Source organism: Stegodyphus dumicola, chromosome 2 (genome assembly GCF_044657685.1).
Source record: "Stegodyphus dumicola isolate Sdum_Otavi_A_Nest chromosome 2, ASM4465768v1".
Lineage (NCBI taxonomy): Eukaryota > Metazoa > Arthropoda > Arachnida > Araneae > Eresidae > Stegodyphus > Stegodyphus dumicola.
Window position 1 is genome coordinate 224771091 of NC_140769.1, and position 18714 is coordinate 224789804.

The following is an 18714-nucleotide window of genomic DNA, read 5'->3' on the forward strand; positions in this document are numbered from 1 at the left end:
TTTTTCTAATTACAATAATAAATAGAAAAAAGCAAAAAATTTCTGTACAAGAATTTTGAATATCCATTCATAGAAATTCATTAATTCATAATAATTCATTATTATTTAGAAGTTTAATGTGAATTTCGAGCATGAACATGCTGTGGTTAGCTCATTTTTCATAAACTCTTGAACATTTTTTGCTGGGAATTCTATTAAATAACTCATGATTTTGATTAGTATGCGAAAGGAAGACCATCTTTTCTTTCTATTTCTCCTTAAAATTTTGATTATCTAAATGGAAGACTAACATGCCAATGTAAAATTTTGAATTAGGGGAATAAAAGATTAGACTAATGCAGATTTTAAATAATGGGTTTTATTCAAAATATAATTTTAGACATGATCCTATCAACAGACAAAGAAAATAATTGTAGTATGATCTTCTGCACAGATACAATAATTTGTAATTAAATTGAAAGCAATTAAATAATAAGCTTATGGTTATTTAAGTCTATTTCAGTTGAATGTCTTTATAATGTAATTTTTGAACTTTCGTTTTATACGTTAATCTCAGCGCTATACACAGTGCACTGGATCTCTTCCTTTTTGTTTTACATTTGATTAAAGTTTTTAGTTTTTTAATAATTTGATTTGAAAGCAAATCATTATTTCATAAAATTCAAATACATTTCTTACCATGTAGGCTGCTTTGAGACCATAAATATCAGTTAGAATATTATTTCGTGTCTCGCTCTCATTGATCTGCGAAAGATGTAAATGATTTAATATAAATAATATCAATTAATATGTATAATATTCTAGCTGATGCATTCAAATCCTCAAATGACATGAATTTCGGAAAAAATTATTGTCATTAGCATCTAAAAAATGATGTTAACATTTTAGCTCTAAACAATTTGTATTTACTGACATACAATAAATATAATTATGAAAAAACGGGAAAAAAGAAAGAAAGAAAGGAAAGAAGAAAGCAATAGTTGCAATTTCATTGGCATTCAAAATTTAAGACAATAAACATATATATTTTTTAGTTTCTCAAAAAGTACAGAGTATTAAATAATTATGATAGATTCAGCAGAGAATAACATGAAAAATTCTATTGTAAATGGCCTGGTCGTTTCCAAGCTAATTATATTAAATAGTTAAAATATGTTATTTATAGAAACTGGATATTATTGTGATAATATTAGAATAAAAATTGAATTTTTAGTATTTTTGGAAAACCATTTAAATGGGATTTAGAAAGGTAAATTTCAGATACATGGTTACATACGCATACTCATAAAAATTTTTTCTTCATAAAAGCAATTAGAATTTGCCCTGATATTTACATATACTAATTCAGAAGTCAAATAACAAAAATCACCGTTATATTTTCAAAATATTAGTCCTGTGGAAATTTGAAAATATAACGCTGATTTTTGTTGTTTGACTTCTGAATTAGTATTTGTTCGGCGTGTTATTGTGTCTTAATTTACATAATATTCAAAAATTCAATAATTTACATAATATTCAAAAATTCAAAATTACGTTTATTATAACATATATAGCATAAAAACTTGGAAAAAAATGAATGCAAGTTATTTCATGATAAGATAATTTTAAACATAATTGCAGCAGATTTTTTTAATAAAACCAATTACTTAATAATTAAATTTTTCTTGACGGCAAATTTTTCAAACTTGCAAAATAAATTTTGCTGTGAAATTCCTTATTTTCACAACTGTCAGGATCAACAAATTCAGTTCGACAAAAATAACTTCTTTGAAATATATAATTGTATACACTTCTCTAAATTTCAATGGATTTAAATTAATCTGGATATTTGCTTTCTCCCTCCTTTTCATAACATTAAATGACGTAACTAATCCGGAAATGAAAGTCTAAGTTGAAAACAAAAACCCATATCTTTTTTTAACTAAGCCTCCCTACTGGATAACGCACTTGCTTCTCCTATTAACAAGACCTTCTAACGTTTTCTCTCTCCAAAATTTTATTAAAAAAATATAATGGTACTAATTTAACTCACCCAAAACTGGTGCTACAGCACCCAAATATTTATGTTGGTTTGTTAAAATTTCTTGAGAAGAAAATAAAAAAGAAATATTATTCATTCGGTCATTCATTTGATATTCATTACGCATTTTTAACATTTCTCAATTATTAGCTACCTTCAACGAGTGTACGTTATCAAGTTCGTACGCACACACGTAGAAAAATTTAGAATGCTGATTCGAACATGGAGATGGATATAGTAGTACTTGCTGTCAAGGGCCAGTTTAAATACTCCTTTTTATTTTGGTTGCCACACAGTTTTAACCCAACAAAAATAAACTGGTCCGATAAAGGCGTTAGCAACTTTAGGTAGAAACTGAAGCAGACGGTCCGCTGAAAACATCGCGGACGAAAACGCCGCGAAGACAACAACGCAGGGCGAAAACGTCGTGGTACAAAACATCGTGGGAGAAAAGGAAGCAAAGAGAAAACGTCGCAGCTCTAAAACACTGTGGTATAAAATATCGTAGTTTATAATAAAGCGGTTCAAAAATTTCGCAGTTCAAAACATCGTAGTCGAAAATATCGTGGTAAAAAATAAAGCCCGTACAAATAATCGCATGAGGATAACATCGCACACATGGGTTTTCAAGTTTTAAAAGTTGTAAATGCAAGTTTGCATAATAATTTGGGAAAGCAAGAAGGAAAGAGAGATTCTTTTACTTCTATATTTCATATTTTTGAATGAACCAATAAATTTTTGCTGAAAAAATAAGAAGGAAACTAAAGCATTTAAAAATTGAAAATGGCTACAAAATTAATGCAACTTATAGAATTTAATGTGAATTTTAAATTTATATAGTTAATTAGCAAAGATTATTAATAAACTAATCATTTCTATAAAGTTTTATTGATATTTTTTATGAAAAAATCTAAAAATGCTTAGAAAAAGGAAGATAAATAACTGCATGAGGTTGGATAATTTTAAAGCTTTAATATGGCTGAAGCCTTATGTAAGTTAACTGCGTCACGAACTTTACGTCCTGAGTCATATCATGGCTATTAATTTTGAAATGATGCAGTTTAGAGATTAAAAAAAAAAACGTATTATTCTTAAAAGAGAAAAGAAAAATACCCAAATTAAAATGAAGGCTTAGGGGACAATTGAAAATCAGGGATGTTTTCAAGGGCGAGAGCAGTCGGCGCAAGGCCACCGTGACCTCAGTTCCCGTTCGCTAAATTGCCTATCAATGGCCATTGCTGTCACTGACATTTCGGTTACATTTTTTATTGGTGATGGACTGTGAGCGTCGATCCAACCATCGCTCTGTCTTCTATCTTTCTGACGTTATTCTCGGTCAACCACTACATTCTTGACGCTCTGTATGTTTTTGGTTCATCATTCTTGTAACATCGTCGAATGGTAACACTGTTGCGACCTAAATGTCTACAGATCTTATGATTTGACCACCCTCCTTTCCTTAGCCCAATTGCACATCCTCTCTCTAGTGGTGACGTTTGCCCATATTGTTCGCAAACCTGTCTGCGAGGCACTGGTGCAGTCTACGTGGGTCAACGGAACCACATTTGCATGGCTTTTACTTTAACATTTGAATATCCTCTGTTTTCCACACCATTCCGATGCTCTGTTGCAGTGCGCTGGGGCTCCAGCTAATCAGTTATTCCTCGCAAAATGTTAATCGTTTGCATATGCAGTTTCGATGGTTGCATATGGATTCGATAGTTTCGATGCTTGCAAGTTTTTGGGTTTCGAAATTTCACAAGAATTTGCATATGCAATTTCGTATGATATGGACATACGCAATTTAGTACCATTCGGATAAATCCTTCTTGGTCCGTCACTTTTTACGTTATAGAGTGCATTTATATGTAGAGAGAGAGAGAGAGAGAGAGAGGAGGGGAAAGAGAAAGAACGATCGGAAACGCATCTTACTATAATTAGCTCCGCATCATCATTATACTCAGTACTATTCATTATGTAGTCGTTGTATTGCTGTATAATACACTGACCCCTGTCTTCAATATTGTCGCTGCCTGATATGTCGCTCCACCAGCCTTGTCGCCCTGTCAAAGTAATACCATCATTGAAAATAATAATAAGTGTATAGATATAAATAGCATTTAATTTTTATTTTGAAATAAGCTGATCTTAACAATAGTTTACAAATTCTTTGCAAAAAATATGCTCATACATCGAACTAATACTTTAAATACCAATTGTAAGAAATTGCAGATAGAATATGTCTCCTCGGATAACTTTATGTTTATCATCGTTTCACGAGTTTTTCAACGATGCTGTTAATGACATTAAAGCAAAAGTAATGCTCCTCATCTTTTGTTGATGTGTATCTGAATACCTTATAATAGATCTAGTTTACTAAACCATTCTAGTATTTACACAAAGCGAAAAGCTATTGATCTGGAAGCCGGAGCTAAGTTCTGAAGACCCTGCTAGAGAAGTTAGCGGGTAATAGTTATGTCTGAAATATTATGACTGAGTCTTGACAAGGTTTAAATAACCTTTTTTATTTGATCCGAACTTTTAACATAAAAGACACAACGTGTGCTACAGTCAAACCAGTCTGCAATCCTCTCGTGATGATGTAAACTAAGCAATAACAGTCAAATAATTTTTAACGTTGATAAAGTAGCACACAGTCAAATAAATAAGCTATAAGCCTGTTCAACAAATTTTACCGGCACCTAAGTTCAAAGTATCGGCCAGCGAGAGAATGCAAAAGCCAGAATAGAATAATCACTTTAAGATAGCGATGGCGAAATTCTAGAAGCGCGAAGTGAGTGCTAGAAACTCTCGTTTTCTCTAGATTCAAAACTCTCAACTAAAATGCTGTAAAAGCTAATTTGCGTTCTGGTGAGGAATACGGAAAGACGTTATAGTACAGATTAAAATCATAATAGCTGGGTAATTAACATAAAATGTTATTGTCATGTATCTCTCCGCTGTCAGCCAATAAGCTGCCTCCTTATCACAGTAAAGAAGCAGCAGGAGAGACAGACGAGCAGTTAAAAGGTTACAGTTGTCTGGAGAACTTCGGTAGGTTGGTTACGCCCGAGTTTGAGTTTGGGTTTTAGTCGGTGAGGCTGTTATAATTTTGCTAAGGTGTTAGGATCAATTGATTTTAAAGATGCTTGACTTTGTCATTTCAATTATACTCTTTAAACTTATGCAAATATTTCTGTGCATAAAGTCATGTTTAGTTAAAATTTAAGAAAATGCTAAAAGTAGATTTATGTCAAATATAAATCATCGCCAACCTGACAAGCACAACAGTCGTCTGATTATTGAATTATCGCTATGTTTATAAGGATTTCTCTCGCCTTCTTAGCATACTTTCAGTGGTGTAATGGTCAGCACAACGCGTATTCGAGAGGCCCGTGGTTCGAGTCCTGTCGAGGGCATTGCTCTTTTTTCACGTGTTTTGCTTCCAAAAATAGCCTAATGTCTCTACATGTTTAGTAAGAAGACAGAGAAAACAAGAAGGGTGTAAAAGACGTTTTTTCATCAAACTCAGGTAATTTAACAGAAGGCACTTCTTGTGTTTACAGAAACAGCAGCATTTATGCCGTAACTCAAAAGGTAATGAACTCAGTTTAAAATTATGCTAAGTTGTAAGTAACCAAAGGCTACATAAAATGAGTAACGCGCAAGTTGGCTCAAACTTAAATACCAGCGTGACAAACCTAATAGTGATAATATCAGAACGCTACAGGCAGACTGTTATCAAGAGATTCAACGAGTAACTTGGCTTCCAGGCGGAACAAGCTCTCATTCAACAGTCTAAAAAGCCTTCCTTTAAATAATGTCTCTTTCTACTTCATTTGAACCCGCGCGAACTAAAATTTACATCCTGTCAGGAAAACGGAAAGCGAGAAAACAGAAAAGCTAATGAACACAAAATAACTGGTTAATAAAAATAAATAAAACTTTATAAGATTAAGAAGCTGTATCATTTAAACTGGCTTATTTATGACGCATCGGTTGATAAACAGTCGCATTTCAGTACGTAGGTTAGGCCCGTCAAAAGCAGGTACTGTATTATTCACGTGTCTCTCCTTCCTTTTTAGAGTATGACTTCGAAATTTTTTAACTCGTTTTGACAAATTTTATCCTAGAAGTGTGTTTCTTGGCAGGGATAGCCAGTTACTCAGATTGATGTTTTCTGTACGTGCATTTCAAGGTTATTCATTCAATTCCTAAAAATCCTAACCAAGGTTATTCATTTTTCTCTTCCATGAAAATAAACAGTGAAAAAAATACATGAATAAAAACATGAAAATAAAAGTGAAATAAAGCAAACCAGAATATAAAGGCGGCATTATGGAAATTAAATCTTTATGAATGCTGCAGAGAATGCATATTTAACTTCGTGAACAACAACGGTCTTAAAAGGGGGAGGGCGACATAAGGTGACCGCTCAGAGCGCCAAATGCAGAGAGGTCCTCAGAGAATAATAAAGTGAGAAAGCTTCTTTAGTGAAACGTTCTATCATAATTTCGCAATTTTTGATTCGCAGGGAAGGGTGCCAAAAAATAGTTTCGCACAAGAAGACAAATTCAGTAGCGCCGGCTGTATCCATGGGAGTGGCCATCTCTGATCCCCTGGAAAGCGTATTTGTTGCAATGGCCGAATGTCATCCCATTGACTTCCTCTTTTTGGTCTACTTTCTAAATTCAGTCAGTTATAATAGGATACGTTGGCTATTAGAGACTCATTGCAACTTATCTTTTTGTAGCTATGAGTAATTAGCTATGAGGGCTTAATTCAGTACACTAAGAGGAAGAGGCACCCAGACCTGGCTAGCTCGACGCTGCCTTACACAGTTAAACGCCTCAACCCCTAGAGGCGATCCGAGGAGGCATAATTCCCCCGGTCAACCCAGGGGGACTTTAATGTTTCACACAGTCTGAGTTATAAGCACACAAGTCAGAGGTGGACGGCATGCACCACAAAGAGCAAAGACCGTCCACCAGTTTTGACCAAGAGAGCCAAACCCCCAAAGATAGCTTCGATATCTGACCATGGAGCGTCCCCGCAACCAAAGGGCAGATAAGCAGTACCATATGATCCCGGCCGAGCTTGAACCTACCGACAAATAAATAATGGCTCTAGTCACTGTGAAGACTTAATTTTTCTCCAAAAGTCGAGTCTGTCTCAACATTGACCTAGCCAGAATGCTAGTATTGCTCCTAGTCGACCCCCAGGCGGTGGTTTAACTGAGTCCGGTATTTGCTAAAATTTACCTGCATCATTTTAAGGTCAAATTAGTTCAAAAACTACATTTACGGGTCTGGTTTCGTTATGTACAGTACAGTTTCTGGCATCCGATCTTCGCTAATCCATCCTAGTCGACCTTAATTGACCTAGATTCTTTGTTAGCGCGAGTCACTGCAGTGTAGTCAGCGGTCTGCTTTGCTCAGTTGGCCAAAATTGTTCGAATATTATATTGCAAATGCGCACAATACTCCTGGAAGACGCATCATAAATTTACTGAGTTGTTCATTTTCGCCCTTTTAAGCATATTATGTAGCTTTGTGCTTTAAGCTTAAATTTTATAAATATCACAGTTGTGTACTATAAATAGTTCTCAACTTATTCATTAAACATATCTATGCATCATGCATCAATATAATTGTAATCTGTACTTTCTGTATTTGTAAGTAATTTTTTAATCTCAGAATACACCTTGAGTTACCTAAACCAACCAGATGACTTGCTGATGCCTACCTGACAAACGGTCACAACCCCCATTTTTCTTCATCTCCAATCCTCACCCGGTTCGAGATGACATAGCAAAGTCAAGTATCCTCAGCCAAAGAATATGTATTGTGTCATTCATACATGTTCTTTGCCTCAGCCACCTTATTTCAGAGAGTGTGAACACATCGTTCAACTCGGACGATAATTTTCGGCTAACAGCAAAAATTGGAAATCCATTTTACAGAATGTTTTTGACTCCTGAAGAAGAGGGACCTGTGTCTTATCGCCTTCGAAATCGACAAAATTTTATTTAACGCCAAAATAAAGTTCTGCTTCGCTTAATTTTAAATCTCCCGACATATTACATTTCCTGAAATAAATCTAAACACGTGTGTAATGCTCTAATGCCACATTCGAGCTAGTTCTAGGAAATAACTACAATATAGCTCACTCTTTTATCCATATTTTTTCTGAACTTGCAGTTGTCTATTCTCGCAGAAGTTTTATATAAATTACCCTTATTAATAGTTAACTAGCAAATTACGAAAGAAAAAAGTGGATGTAATTCACGCATGCACAGTTAAAAATTATTTTCTTTAAATCTTCATATCTCAGCGAATAATGACTTCAAATTTCATTTTAATATTTTCTTGAACATTGTCACGTTACCTTTAAAACTGAAATTAACTGAATTTAATTTTGGTTAATTTAATTAATTAAAAATTTTTAAAGCTTTATGTTTTAATGCACCATGATGTATAAAACTAATCTCCTTTGGCAAAACTGGTAGTAGCAGATGCATAGAGTGGAAAAAAACTTTATTTAAATGTAGTTCCCTTAACTCGTCTCAAATAAATTGGGCGATATATGCACCCACAACTATGGGAAGTGAACACATTTTAGTACAATGGAGGATAAATAGAAGCGATCGGCGTTATGTTACTTTAATGCAAATAAATAGGCAGGAAAGTGACGCACTCTGAAGAAAGCCTAAAAAGTGTTGTTTTCAACTGAAATCTTATTCAGAGATCCAATAAAAGATATCTAAATTGCAGCGTTATGTAAGATCGGAAGAAACTGATTATAATTTCGAAACGACGCAGTTTAAACTGATATATTTTAAACAATTACTATTTTTAGGACAGAAAAGGGCAATATGCAATGTCCTGAAGGTATAAATTGTTTATAATAATGTTTTGGACTGTATCTTTCAAAATTAACCCGTTTCATGCTTGCCTTATGTAATCCCAGCGCAGTGCGACAGCTCTTATTCAATCAAAGATAAAAATTCTAACAAAGAATCGCTGCTATTAATTGCGCAGCCTTTTTTCCCACTTCGCTTGCTGCTGCCAATATGTGGTTAGCATCGCTGTGCTTTGTCCATTGTCTAAGATGTAAATAGTTAAATAAATGGGGAGTGTACACTGCGGCCATAATGATGATATGTGAACCCGTTTATGCTCATTAAGGCTTGTTTATTATGAAATGAAACTAAATTGAATGAAAGACCACTTCTGAAAGTTTTTCTTCTCTGTCATGTCATCTGATTTATCTATGCAACTATCTTCAGATTCTTAAGCTATCTCCAAAATTCACTACCTACACATCCATTGAAGTAATATCCCGATGTTTGTGTTCTGAGAAAGACTTCACATGTAAACACAGTTTTTTATTTTACTGACGTGTAAATTTTATTTGCGCTAATACTTTAGGAATATGCAGAAATCAAACCTTTAATTTAAAACATTGAAGGAAACTCTGGTTAAATTTGAAAAGCTATAATTCTCTAAAACTTATTATTTTAATTTGCTATCTATGATTAATTGGTGTTTCTGTTGAGCTTTCTTTTTACGAAAATACAAATCAATGCATATACTTCGTAGTTTTAATTTTTCAGATATTTACCGCGTAACTGTGTTGTGACATATCGTACTGGTCTGACGGTACCTTCAGAACAAGCCCGCGAAATTCATCGTGGTAAGGAGTGCAAGATTGTGCCTGCCGTTGGCAGCAGCCTTGAGCACCATACAGGTGACAGTACGATTTTGCTCAGTTCCGCTCCCAATTCTGAAGGAGAGCACCTCGCTCACACACCTCTTCCCCTACTTCAACCTCTCGATAGGATAATCGGCTCGCCGCATATTTAGAGTGCCTCCATGCCGCACAGACACTATACATTTACAAGCATCCATGTCTTCTGCGGGGTTCGAGCCAGGGCCCTTCGGTACGGCAGTAAGCGCCGCTAACAATTATGCCGGTTGACCGGAGACGGCGTATTTTCGGTGTGTAATTGGAAGTACTTTCATCTAGCTGTCAGGAGGAGCGTAAAGTTCGAATCCGAATGGAGGGCATAGCCCATTTTTCATATTTCCTGCTTTGACAAACTTAATGACTGAAAAAGCATAATCATATATTGGGACCACCAGCGGCCGAGCGGTAACGTCGCTGAACACTGGTAGTTCGGTCCGAGGTTCGAATCCCGCGAACGGGCTGGCTGCATGTGTGTTTTCGTGGTTTTCCCCATGTGTAACGTGTATACGAGACAGTTTCCCTTAAAACGTCCTCCACGAAGGCAACCCTCCCTTAAGGCAGATAGCCCTCGAATGCTTTGTCATAATCTAATAAACCAAACCAAAACAAACCATAATCATATACTAGTTGGAAATCATAATACTCTTAAAGTTTTATAAGTATAATTTGCAGTTTTTTTCATAATTTTCAGAGATCACAATATGTGGCGTATCTTGCTGATAATGTACCCGATGATATTTTAACTTAAATAATACTTTACCTCTCTTATCGAATGCACGTGCAAACTCACGACCAATCATGGAACCGATGCCTCCGAAATTCAGGTAACTGAAATACAAGTGCGAATTAATGCGGAGATGCTTTCAGCGTTTTATGGTTTATTGTACATGAAATAATTTTGATGTTAGTAAATTTCAGTTGTATTTCAATTTAAAGAAATTTATGATACAAACTAATCACTTACTTTTGTACATCCGATCTGAAAAATGGAGCTTGAAATAATTCGGCGTTTAAAACTGTAAGAAAGAAGGTTTTTTCGTAAATAATAGCACAAAAAATATATAAAACCAAAGTATTATTTAATGAAAAGTTAGTTTAGTGCTTTGTAATTTTATTAGTGAATCAGAAAACAATTACATCGACTTTATTAAAAACTCAAGAGGTTTTTTTAACTGTATCTCAGACATAATTACATATTGCACAGTAAAATTATCACCAAATATTGTGTAAGCAAACAATGAAGTGTGAAATTTTATTTTGAAATCATATCACAGTCGGCTTTCAAATTACTATATTCGTTAACAAATTATGTGAACTAAGATTTGCATTTGATAACATCTCGAAATAAAAAGCCATTATCAAAGATTTAAATAGATGACAAAAATTTATAAACATTGAAAAATCTCTGGAGTACATCACAATCAAATTTTTGTCTCTCTAATGCAATATTATCTTGTTAATCAATGATTTTATGTTTATTCAAAGATGTTATGTTTATTCAAAGATGTTTCCAAAACTGTCTAGAAACCAGTTCCGAAACTGAAAATTAAAGATTATTTGGAGAGAGAGTTATAGATTGTTTTCAATAATCAGTTGTTAAATACAGTGCTTTAACACTCAGCTTTTATTCAATAGATTAGAAGCGAAACTGCAGGATATGTTTCATTAGTTTTAATTTTAATTCAGTTATTTTAAATTTATAATTTTAGTAAAAGTGCATTTCTTTTGGGAATTGAATTTAATGACCCATGTTATATTCACGGTACTCACAAAAATATCAAAAGACTAAACTCATCAAGATTTTGAAAATTATGAAGCTGAGGGCCTGCCAGTCAATTTCGGATTGGCCATTACTAAGGCCAGAGGAGATGGTCACTTTATTACTGGAGACATTTAATAGGTGGGCCACCTTAACCTCCTATGAAGAGATGGACAGTTACAATCATACCTTCTCCGGACCCTTTGGTATCGCAGTCGGCTTCCCTAAGCACTATACCATCTGGGCATCAATTTCTAACATTATTTTACGTGAAATATATCTTAAAATAATAATATAATCAAACGTTAATATACAGATATTTGTCCTATACATTTTGAAGGAACACATGTCACCTGTAAAACAAATAAATAATCATATTTAAAAAATTCAGGCTCTGTAGGTGGAGTTTTAACTATTGAAATACATTTCAGTTCATAAAAAAATATAAGAATATCCTATTTTTCTTTGTTGTTGAAGAGTTCAGTTTCTTATTAATGATGTTACTTTTGACGGCAATGACTAGTTTTTGAATTTTGGCCAAAATAACTTAATCAGTCTTCCTAATCAGTCTTAATACTTAATACTTAATCAGTCTGTTATTATACAGGGTAGGTATTAAAAACTTTCTTTGCACGAAGCCATCTGCAGCTAAAAATACTAATGGAATGAAATTAAATTTCATATACAGACTGTGGAATGCATGGGGGAAAAAGCAGTTTTAGTGCCAAAAGTGGCCGATAGGAGAGATTTCGGCGCTATTATCGCGTGCACGCTAGGAAGTTTGCAAACCTTGGTATAGTTCGACCGTCTCAAACGCAACCTTGATTGGCATTCTGCCAAAACACGTAGACTCGTCCAAAACATGGACCTTATAAAGGTCCATGTTCCAAAAGGGGCATTATTACTTGCTACGACATGAAAAGCCACGTGAAGGCCTTTTCTTCTCCGGAAAGAGAATTTAAAGTCCCCATCCTTCCACCCTATTTTGAGGTGGAAGTTCTTTCACTGCCTGCTGATTTGTGCTTGGGCATATTTAATTTTTTTTAATATTTAATGAAGTTAATTGTTAAAAGGGATCTATGATCTTTATAAATGTGTAATATAACAAGAAAAATGTTTTCCAGGGGAGTGAGGGTGATTTAGGAGCCTAACCTACTGCCCGTGTGGAACATAAAATAATTTAAAATTATATGATTTTACAACAAATTTATACTTTTAATTAAAATTCTTCATGTTTTCTATGGTAAACATTAATAAAAACTTAAAATTTATCTAAATTAACTCAAACAATTAAAATATAATTGAAAATAACCAGTTTATTCTAATTTTATTTCGCCCGAATATTTATTTCTTATGCTTCAATACTGAACCTAAATTATGTATTAAATAAAGGCTAAAAATGTTAAATTTAAAAAATTTGTTCTAGGTGTATACAACAAAAATTATGTGCAGAATTGAGCCAAGATAATAATTATTATTCACCTACTTATATAATTCTACAAATACTGAAATTTTCGTAAACATATTTTACCCTTCTGATAGCTGTATAGTGGACCTTTCTAAATGGTAAGCGTTGTACCTGCTGTAACGGATTTCGCTTTGGCACATCTGTGGGTGGGGGGAAAAACATATGCGAATGAGCACTTTACTCATATGTAAGCTTTATGCAGTACATAATCTTTAGTCATATGGAGCTTTAGATCTCTTGCTTATTTAGGATTGGTTGATATAGGTTTTCCTTACTACGGAAAAAGACATTCTTTTGCAATTATTATCAAACATTTTAGGATATATGTGTTCTGAAAATTTTGTAGAGGTTTATTTAATTTTCTAACAGTTATTTTTATTTTTGAATAAGCTGTCCTTTACATTCTTATTGTCCACCCTACAATTCCTGCCAGAATGAGTTTTCAAGATTGTTTTATGTAAATGAGGTAGAACGAGTATTTAAGTAGAAGTCTAGGTCACTTCAGTAGGAACAGTGTATTCAAGAATTATTAGTATATTATTAAATATAAACCTGAAATACTTTTAATTGCTTAAAATATGTGATAGGACTTTTCATGACAAATTAAAATTTTCATATGTTTACGTAACTACAATAAAGAGACTACTGCGCAAAGGCGCGGAAGACTTTCCACTCTGTCTGGAATAAAGATTTTTCAACTTTTAAACCCAAGGGGAAATGTGAAATGAATTGGTAAAGGCCCTCAGGTGTCGAAGACCTCTTATATCCGCTTCAGAAGATCCACGATCCACTTCAGAAGAAGAGCTTAGAGTTCTTAGTAAGTGTGTTCTGCCTTCTGGCGACGTCGTTGCTTTAAGTGCAATCTTAGTACGTTCGGCCATGTTGTTACGTGCCTGCTAGTATTCGCCGGTGAGCTTTAAATAAGGGTCATCTCTATTAGTTTTTCTATGCAGCTTCAGCTGGTTCTTAGTTTAGTTAGCATTAGACTAGTTTGTTATTTCCTCTCTTAAGTTAAAGTCCAAGTCGAGACTTCCTGTAAGCCCCAGAGGAGGCCATCTGAGAATCCTACTTGAGTTGAATAAAAAGGTAATTTAATCCTTCTTTGGACTATCATTTACGTTAATGAACTCTGCGCTACACAGTTCTCAAGTATTCAAGCACACACTTCGAGTACACACTTCAAGTACACACTCAAGTTCTCAAGTACACACTTCGCTACACAGTTCTCAAGTATTCTAGCTCGCAAATACCACAAATTTATCTAGAACATTATACTTTCATGTTTCTGAATTCCCGTTTGCCATTGTCAGTAATTTATACAGAATGTAAGATATCACAATACTTACCCCCCCTCCCCGAAAAAAAATGTCCTACCTTTTTACTTTTCTTATTTCATATAAAATTTTGAGATGATGAAAATGATTTAATACTAATATTTTTGTTATTCTGCACAACAATTTGTGGGCAAGGAAGTTTATTACCGATCTGTCTTTTTCTTTTCTTTCCGCTATCATCTGAGCTTTTTCGAGATCCAATAGCAGAGATAACTGATCCGACAAACGGAAGTTCTTCAAATAGCGCAGAGTCCCCTGTAGATATTAAGAGATTTTCGTGCCATTTTTTATGAAATTTGCGTTTAATTAGCTTTGTTGATAGCTTATCAACTAATTTGAAGTAACAAAACTTTCTTTCTGTTTGTAATAAACAAACAAAAATCTGAAAGTTTTCAGATTTTATTTTAAATTACATCCAAAGGGGCTTTATTTAACATTTTGTGTGATACCTTTATTTATTAAATATCATGTTATTCTCACTTTTTTGCACTTAAACCATAAAATTAACTTAACTTCAAGAGCAATATCGCAAGATAATTTTAAAGTGAGCATATCTTTAGAATTTCTGATACACAGTCTCACACGCTAGAGATAAAGTGTTTTTTCTTTACATCGTTGCCATAGCTCGCTTTGAAATCCTTGAGTTTGTTAATCAAAAAATTTGTTAAAGTTTTACAAAATAGGAAATCGTTAATAAAACAAATTCCAAATTTCAAATTTGGGCTTCCAGATGCCCATATTCACACGAGGATTACGTTATTCAAAGTTTGATGTCTCTAAATACTGTTATTTTATCACAATGCGAGAAGCATACATACATTTATGCAGATTCTTCATTATTTAATTTCTTTAAATATAATACAGGGAGATAATATTTGGTAGCAACAATTTGAAAAGTGAAACAACCCAAAATGCCAAAACGAAATTAATAGTCCTTTTGGACAAATTGTCCTTTGGATCAAAAAAAAAGAAGGAGGAGGAGCCACATTAAAACACAGTTATCGTTAGGGAAATTTGTTAAAAGACAAAGAATCGAATGCTCTTTTTATTTATTTTTTAGGTTACATAAATAAAAAATCTTCTAAAACGAATAACTCAGTCCAACATTTGTGTTACAAACACATAATGTTACATCCCAGCAGAAAGAAAACGTACGCAAATTTTATCTCTAAACGGGTAGTGGTCTCATTCTGAAACCACGTTTCATTTTAAAATAAATACAAAATTTATGACATATTTCTCTTGATTTTAGGATGTTTGCAAATAAGAGTACGAAAATATATAATTCATAAGGTTTAACTCTTCTGTAATTCTTAAGTTCTCAACCGTTTGCATTTTAGGGATATTGAATAAAAAAAATTGAAATTTTTTGCTAAAAATATATATTTCACATTAAAATCATCAGAAAAACCACTGTCCATCCTAGAATTTTTTTTTAAGAGCTGTTTTCACAAGCTGACTCTGAGCCTTTAGATTAGAAAGGAATTCAGAAAGTTGGCGTATAATGGCTGTATACTGGTGGCCTTGCAAAGAATTCTGTGAAAAAGAATAAAAGAGAGGCTGTTAAAACAGCCAAACTGATAATTTAAGTCATTGTCAGTTTGGATGTTGTAATTGTTGACAATTTTGTGAGTAATCCAAGGGCCCGTAATGTTGATTAATAAAATATTATGTTCTATGAATTTCGTACTATATGTCACTCATGTGGATTTTTTATTACTGAAACATTAATGGAATTTTGTAAAATCTATTTTCAGCACATTCATTGTAATTATTGACCCATTTTCGGTTCCAGCAGTTCCAAAATCTTCCCCATCAGTGACTTTCAGTATAATGTTTTCCTTTCAGTATTTATCTACATATAGTCTTCCATAGTCTGTATAAAAATTACTTTCATTCCGTTTATTACTTTTAGTTGCAGATGCATTCAAGCAGATTATATATTTTGTAAGCTTGTACTATTAAAACTAAGGTTTCATAATTCAGATATTAGTGAGTTTTACATAAAAAAATTTCAATGAAGAAATATTCACCAATTTCATTTTTTTCAGAATTATAAAAGCGTTCCATGGGAATCGAGATTGCGTGTTGCTTCAAGCTAAAAAAAAAACATATATCTTTATATATATATATATATATATATACTTATAGATACAAATCAAAATTGTTGCAGTCTCCTCATATCGTAAATTTTATTTGTCATTTATTAATTCGAAACTGAAGCTTTTGTTTGAAAACTAAAAAGGGAATAGCAGAGAAAACATGATGTTAATTACATGAAGATTTCCTCTTTTATAAAATTCCACAAGCTGTTAAAAGTAGAATATCATGTGCCTAACTCATGGTACGTATATATTCATATTAAAAACGTTAGGCAAAGAAATAAAATAATACAATAAAAAAGATATTCATTGGAATTCATTAAGAAGAATTATTCAATTTCATAAAAGAGAAATTAAGCTTCTTCTCTGCATGCCTGATATTTGTTCAAGAAATTTCAAGTTGGGCGATCTTGATAGCCAACATTTAGAACAGCTCTATAATGAATCGGAAATTTGTAAGGAATTTTACATTTCGTCCTAAATATTGGCCTAAGATGAAAGTCCAATGATCTCGCGTTTGTAGTCCAAAAAATTTGGGAATTCAACTTTCTGTTATCTAATACTCGCAAATATCAAGGTTTATATTGTATGCACAAGTTGTGCAATTCAACCTTCTTAACAAATGGAACAATAACTTGCTTTCCACTCCAAGTAGTGTTTAGTGAACTTCATTGTATCTAATTTATACAGAGGAATTTATACCTTACAGTTCTTAAAAAAGTTACGTGAGTAATCCACGGACTGAATGATTGTTTCTAATCGGCTGCGAAAAGGCTACTTGTTGTTTCTGATTACCCACTGCTGTTAGAAAATTTCATGTATTCCCAATATCACGTGCGAAAATGTCACATCACCGCGCTCAAGACACTTTCATATTTTCTAAAGGACGATTTGCTCTGGATAACGGCAAGCAAGAAAAATATGAGTATAAATGCTTTGCTAACGTAATGATATTGTTACGTTTTGTCACCTGTTTCCTGCGTGCCAAGGGAGTGTTCAAACATTCAGTGCGACGTGTGTTCGTCGCACTGAACGTTCCAAGCTGAACGTTGAATTACTTCCAAGCTGGCACGAATGCTGATGAAAATACGAGACAACCGCAACTGTTTAGCGCGTCAGAAAAGCAACGCTGACTAGTTACATTCCATAAATGCGTACCGTACTCCAGACGGATTCATATTCAACCGAAATTTATGACATAAATCTCGGTGATGGACCGCTTTGTCGATGCGTAAGCGATCTTCACGGTGGCGCTATGTGTGCATAGAAATAGGATTACCTCAGATGAAGATGTCACGCAATTCATGTCTCCATATGCGTCGTTCAGGACACAGCTGAAACGGCAGATGCATATTCTGTACTGCTAAGCAATGCAATTGCTACCATGCAAACAGTTTGAGACACTCAAGGTTTGATGTCTCAACATATGTGCAGGTACATGTGTACATATAACATTTCTCACGCTTGGGTGCATGTGACTGTATAGTTGGGTATGGGCCATTTTCACAAGATATCTATTCTTTGCGGTATTGGAGCATTAGTATCATTGTAAGCTTGCATGCCTTTCCGTCCGTCATACCGTTGATTTCATACTGGATGCCAGTGGTCGATTTTGACCAAAGTGAGCAATAGTAATCCTAACTCAAAGTATGCAATCAATTTTTCTCCCTTGAATTCGGACGCATGCTGTTAGGCATTCTATCTTTTAATTCGAGGCATTTTATTTCCAGTTAAATAAACAAGGAGGAAATATGATTTCTGTTCCGAAAACCTGTTCTGTCTTCAACATCGATTTTAAGAGGCGTTATAAGTCTCCATTATTTGAATACGCTTTGCACTGCTAATTATTTTCATCTCTTACAATGCTTTATTATGCAAATTTAACGTCTTTTGCTGAATTACTCATATGATGTAAACATATCAGTTTGCAGAATTATCCACAAAAATTCCTGAAAGTTAGTGTTTACTCTATGTACTGTAGTCTCTGACAGGTCATCCCGGGATCGATACCTGGCGAGTGAACTTCCAGATGTACTGTAGTCTCTCGAGTGTAACCCCCTTTTTTCCCCTTTTCCTTCTGATTCCTGATGCTGCAGTTTTAATGCCCATTAGGGTAATATAATAGACCATCCTAATCATCTTTTATAAAGCAAAATTTCTTTGCATTAGTCATGTGGTTTTCTCTGAAAAGATGAGACTAATTATCTAAGATGGAATCGTCAGTTGCTCAGTCAATCAAGATGTTCATTGCTAAGTTATTGTAAGAGACTGCCAAATGTTTG

General features: G+C 33.9%; 1 protein-coding gene across 4 annotated transcripts in view; it reads right to left on the minus strand.

Moving 5' to 3' along the window:
* LOC118185084 (neprilysin-2-like) overlaps window positions 1-18714 on the minus strand; it is a 118947-nt gene that overhangs the window by 11135 nt on the left and 89098 nt on the right. For all 4 annotated transcript variants that reach the window (XM_085811818.1, XM_085811817.1, XM_085811816.1 and 1 more), the window contains 5 exons: window positions 16364-16428; window positions 10734-10785; window positions 10530-10597; window positions 3953-4083; window positions 679-744 (listed from right to left, as the gene is read on the minus strand). In XM_085811818.1, the coding sequence (XP_085667944.1) occupies window positions 679-744; window positions 3953-4083; window positions 10530-10597; window positions 10734-10785; window positions 16364-16428 (382 nt within the window). The remainder of the gene's footprint in view (window positions 1-678; window positions 745-3952; window positions 4084-10529; window positions 10598-10733; window positions 10786-16363; window positions 16429-18714) is intronic.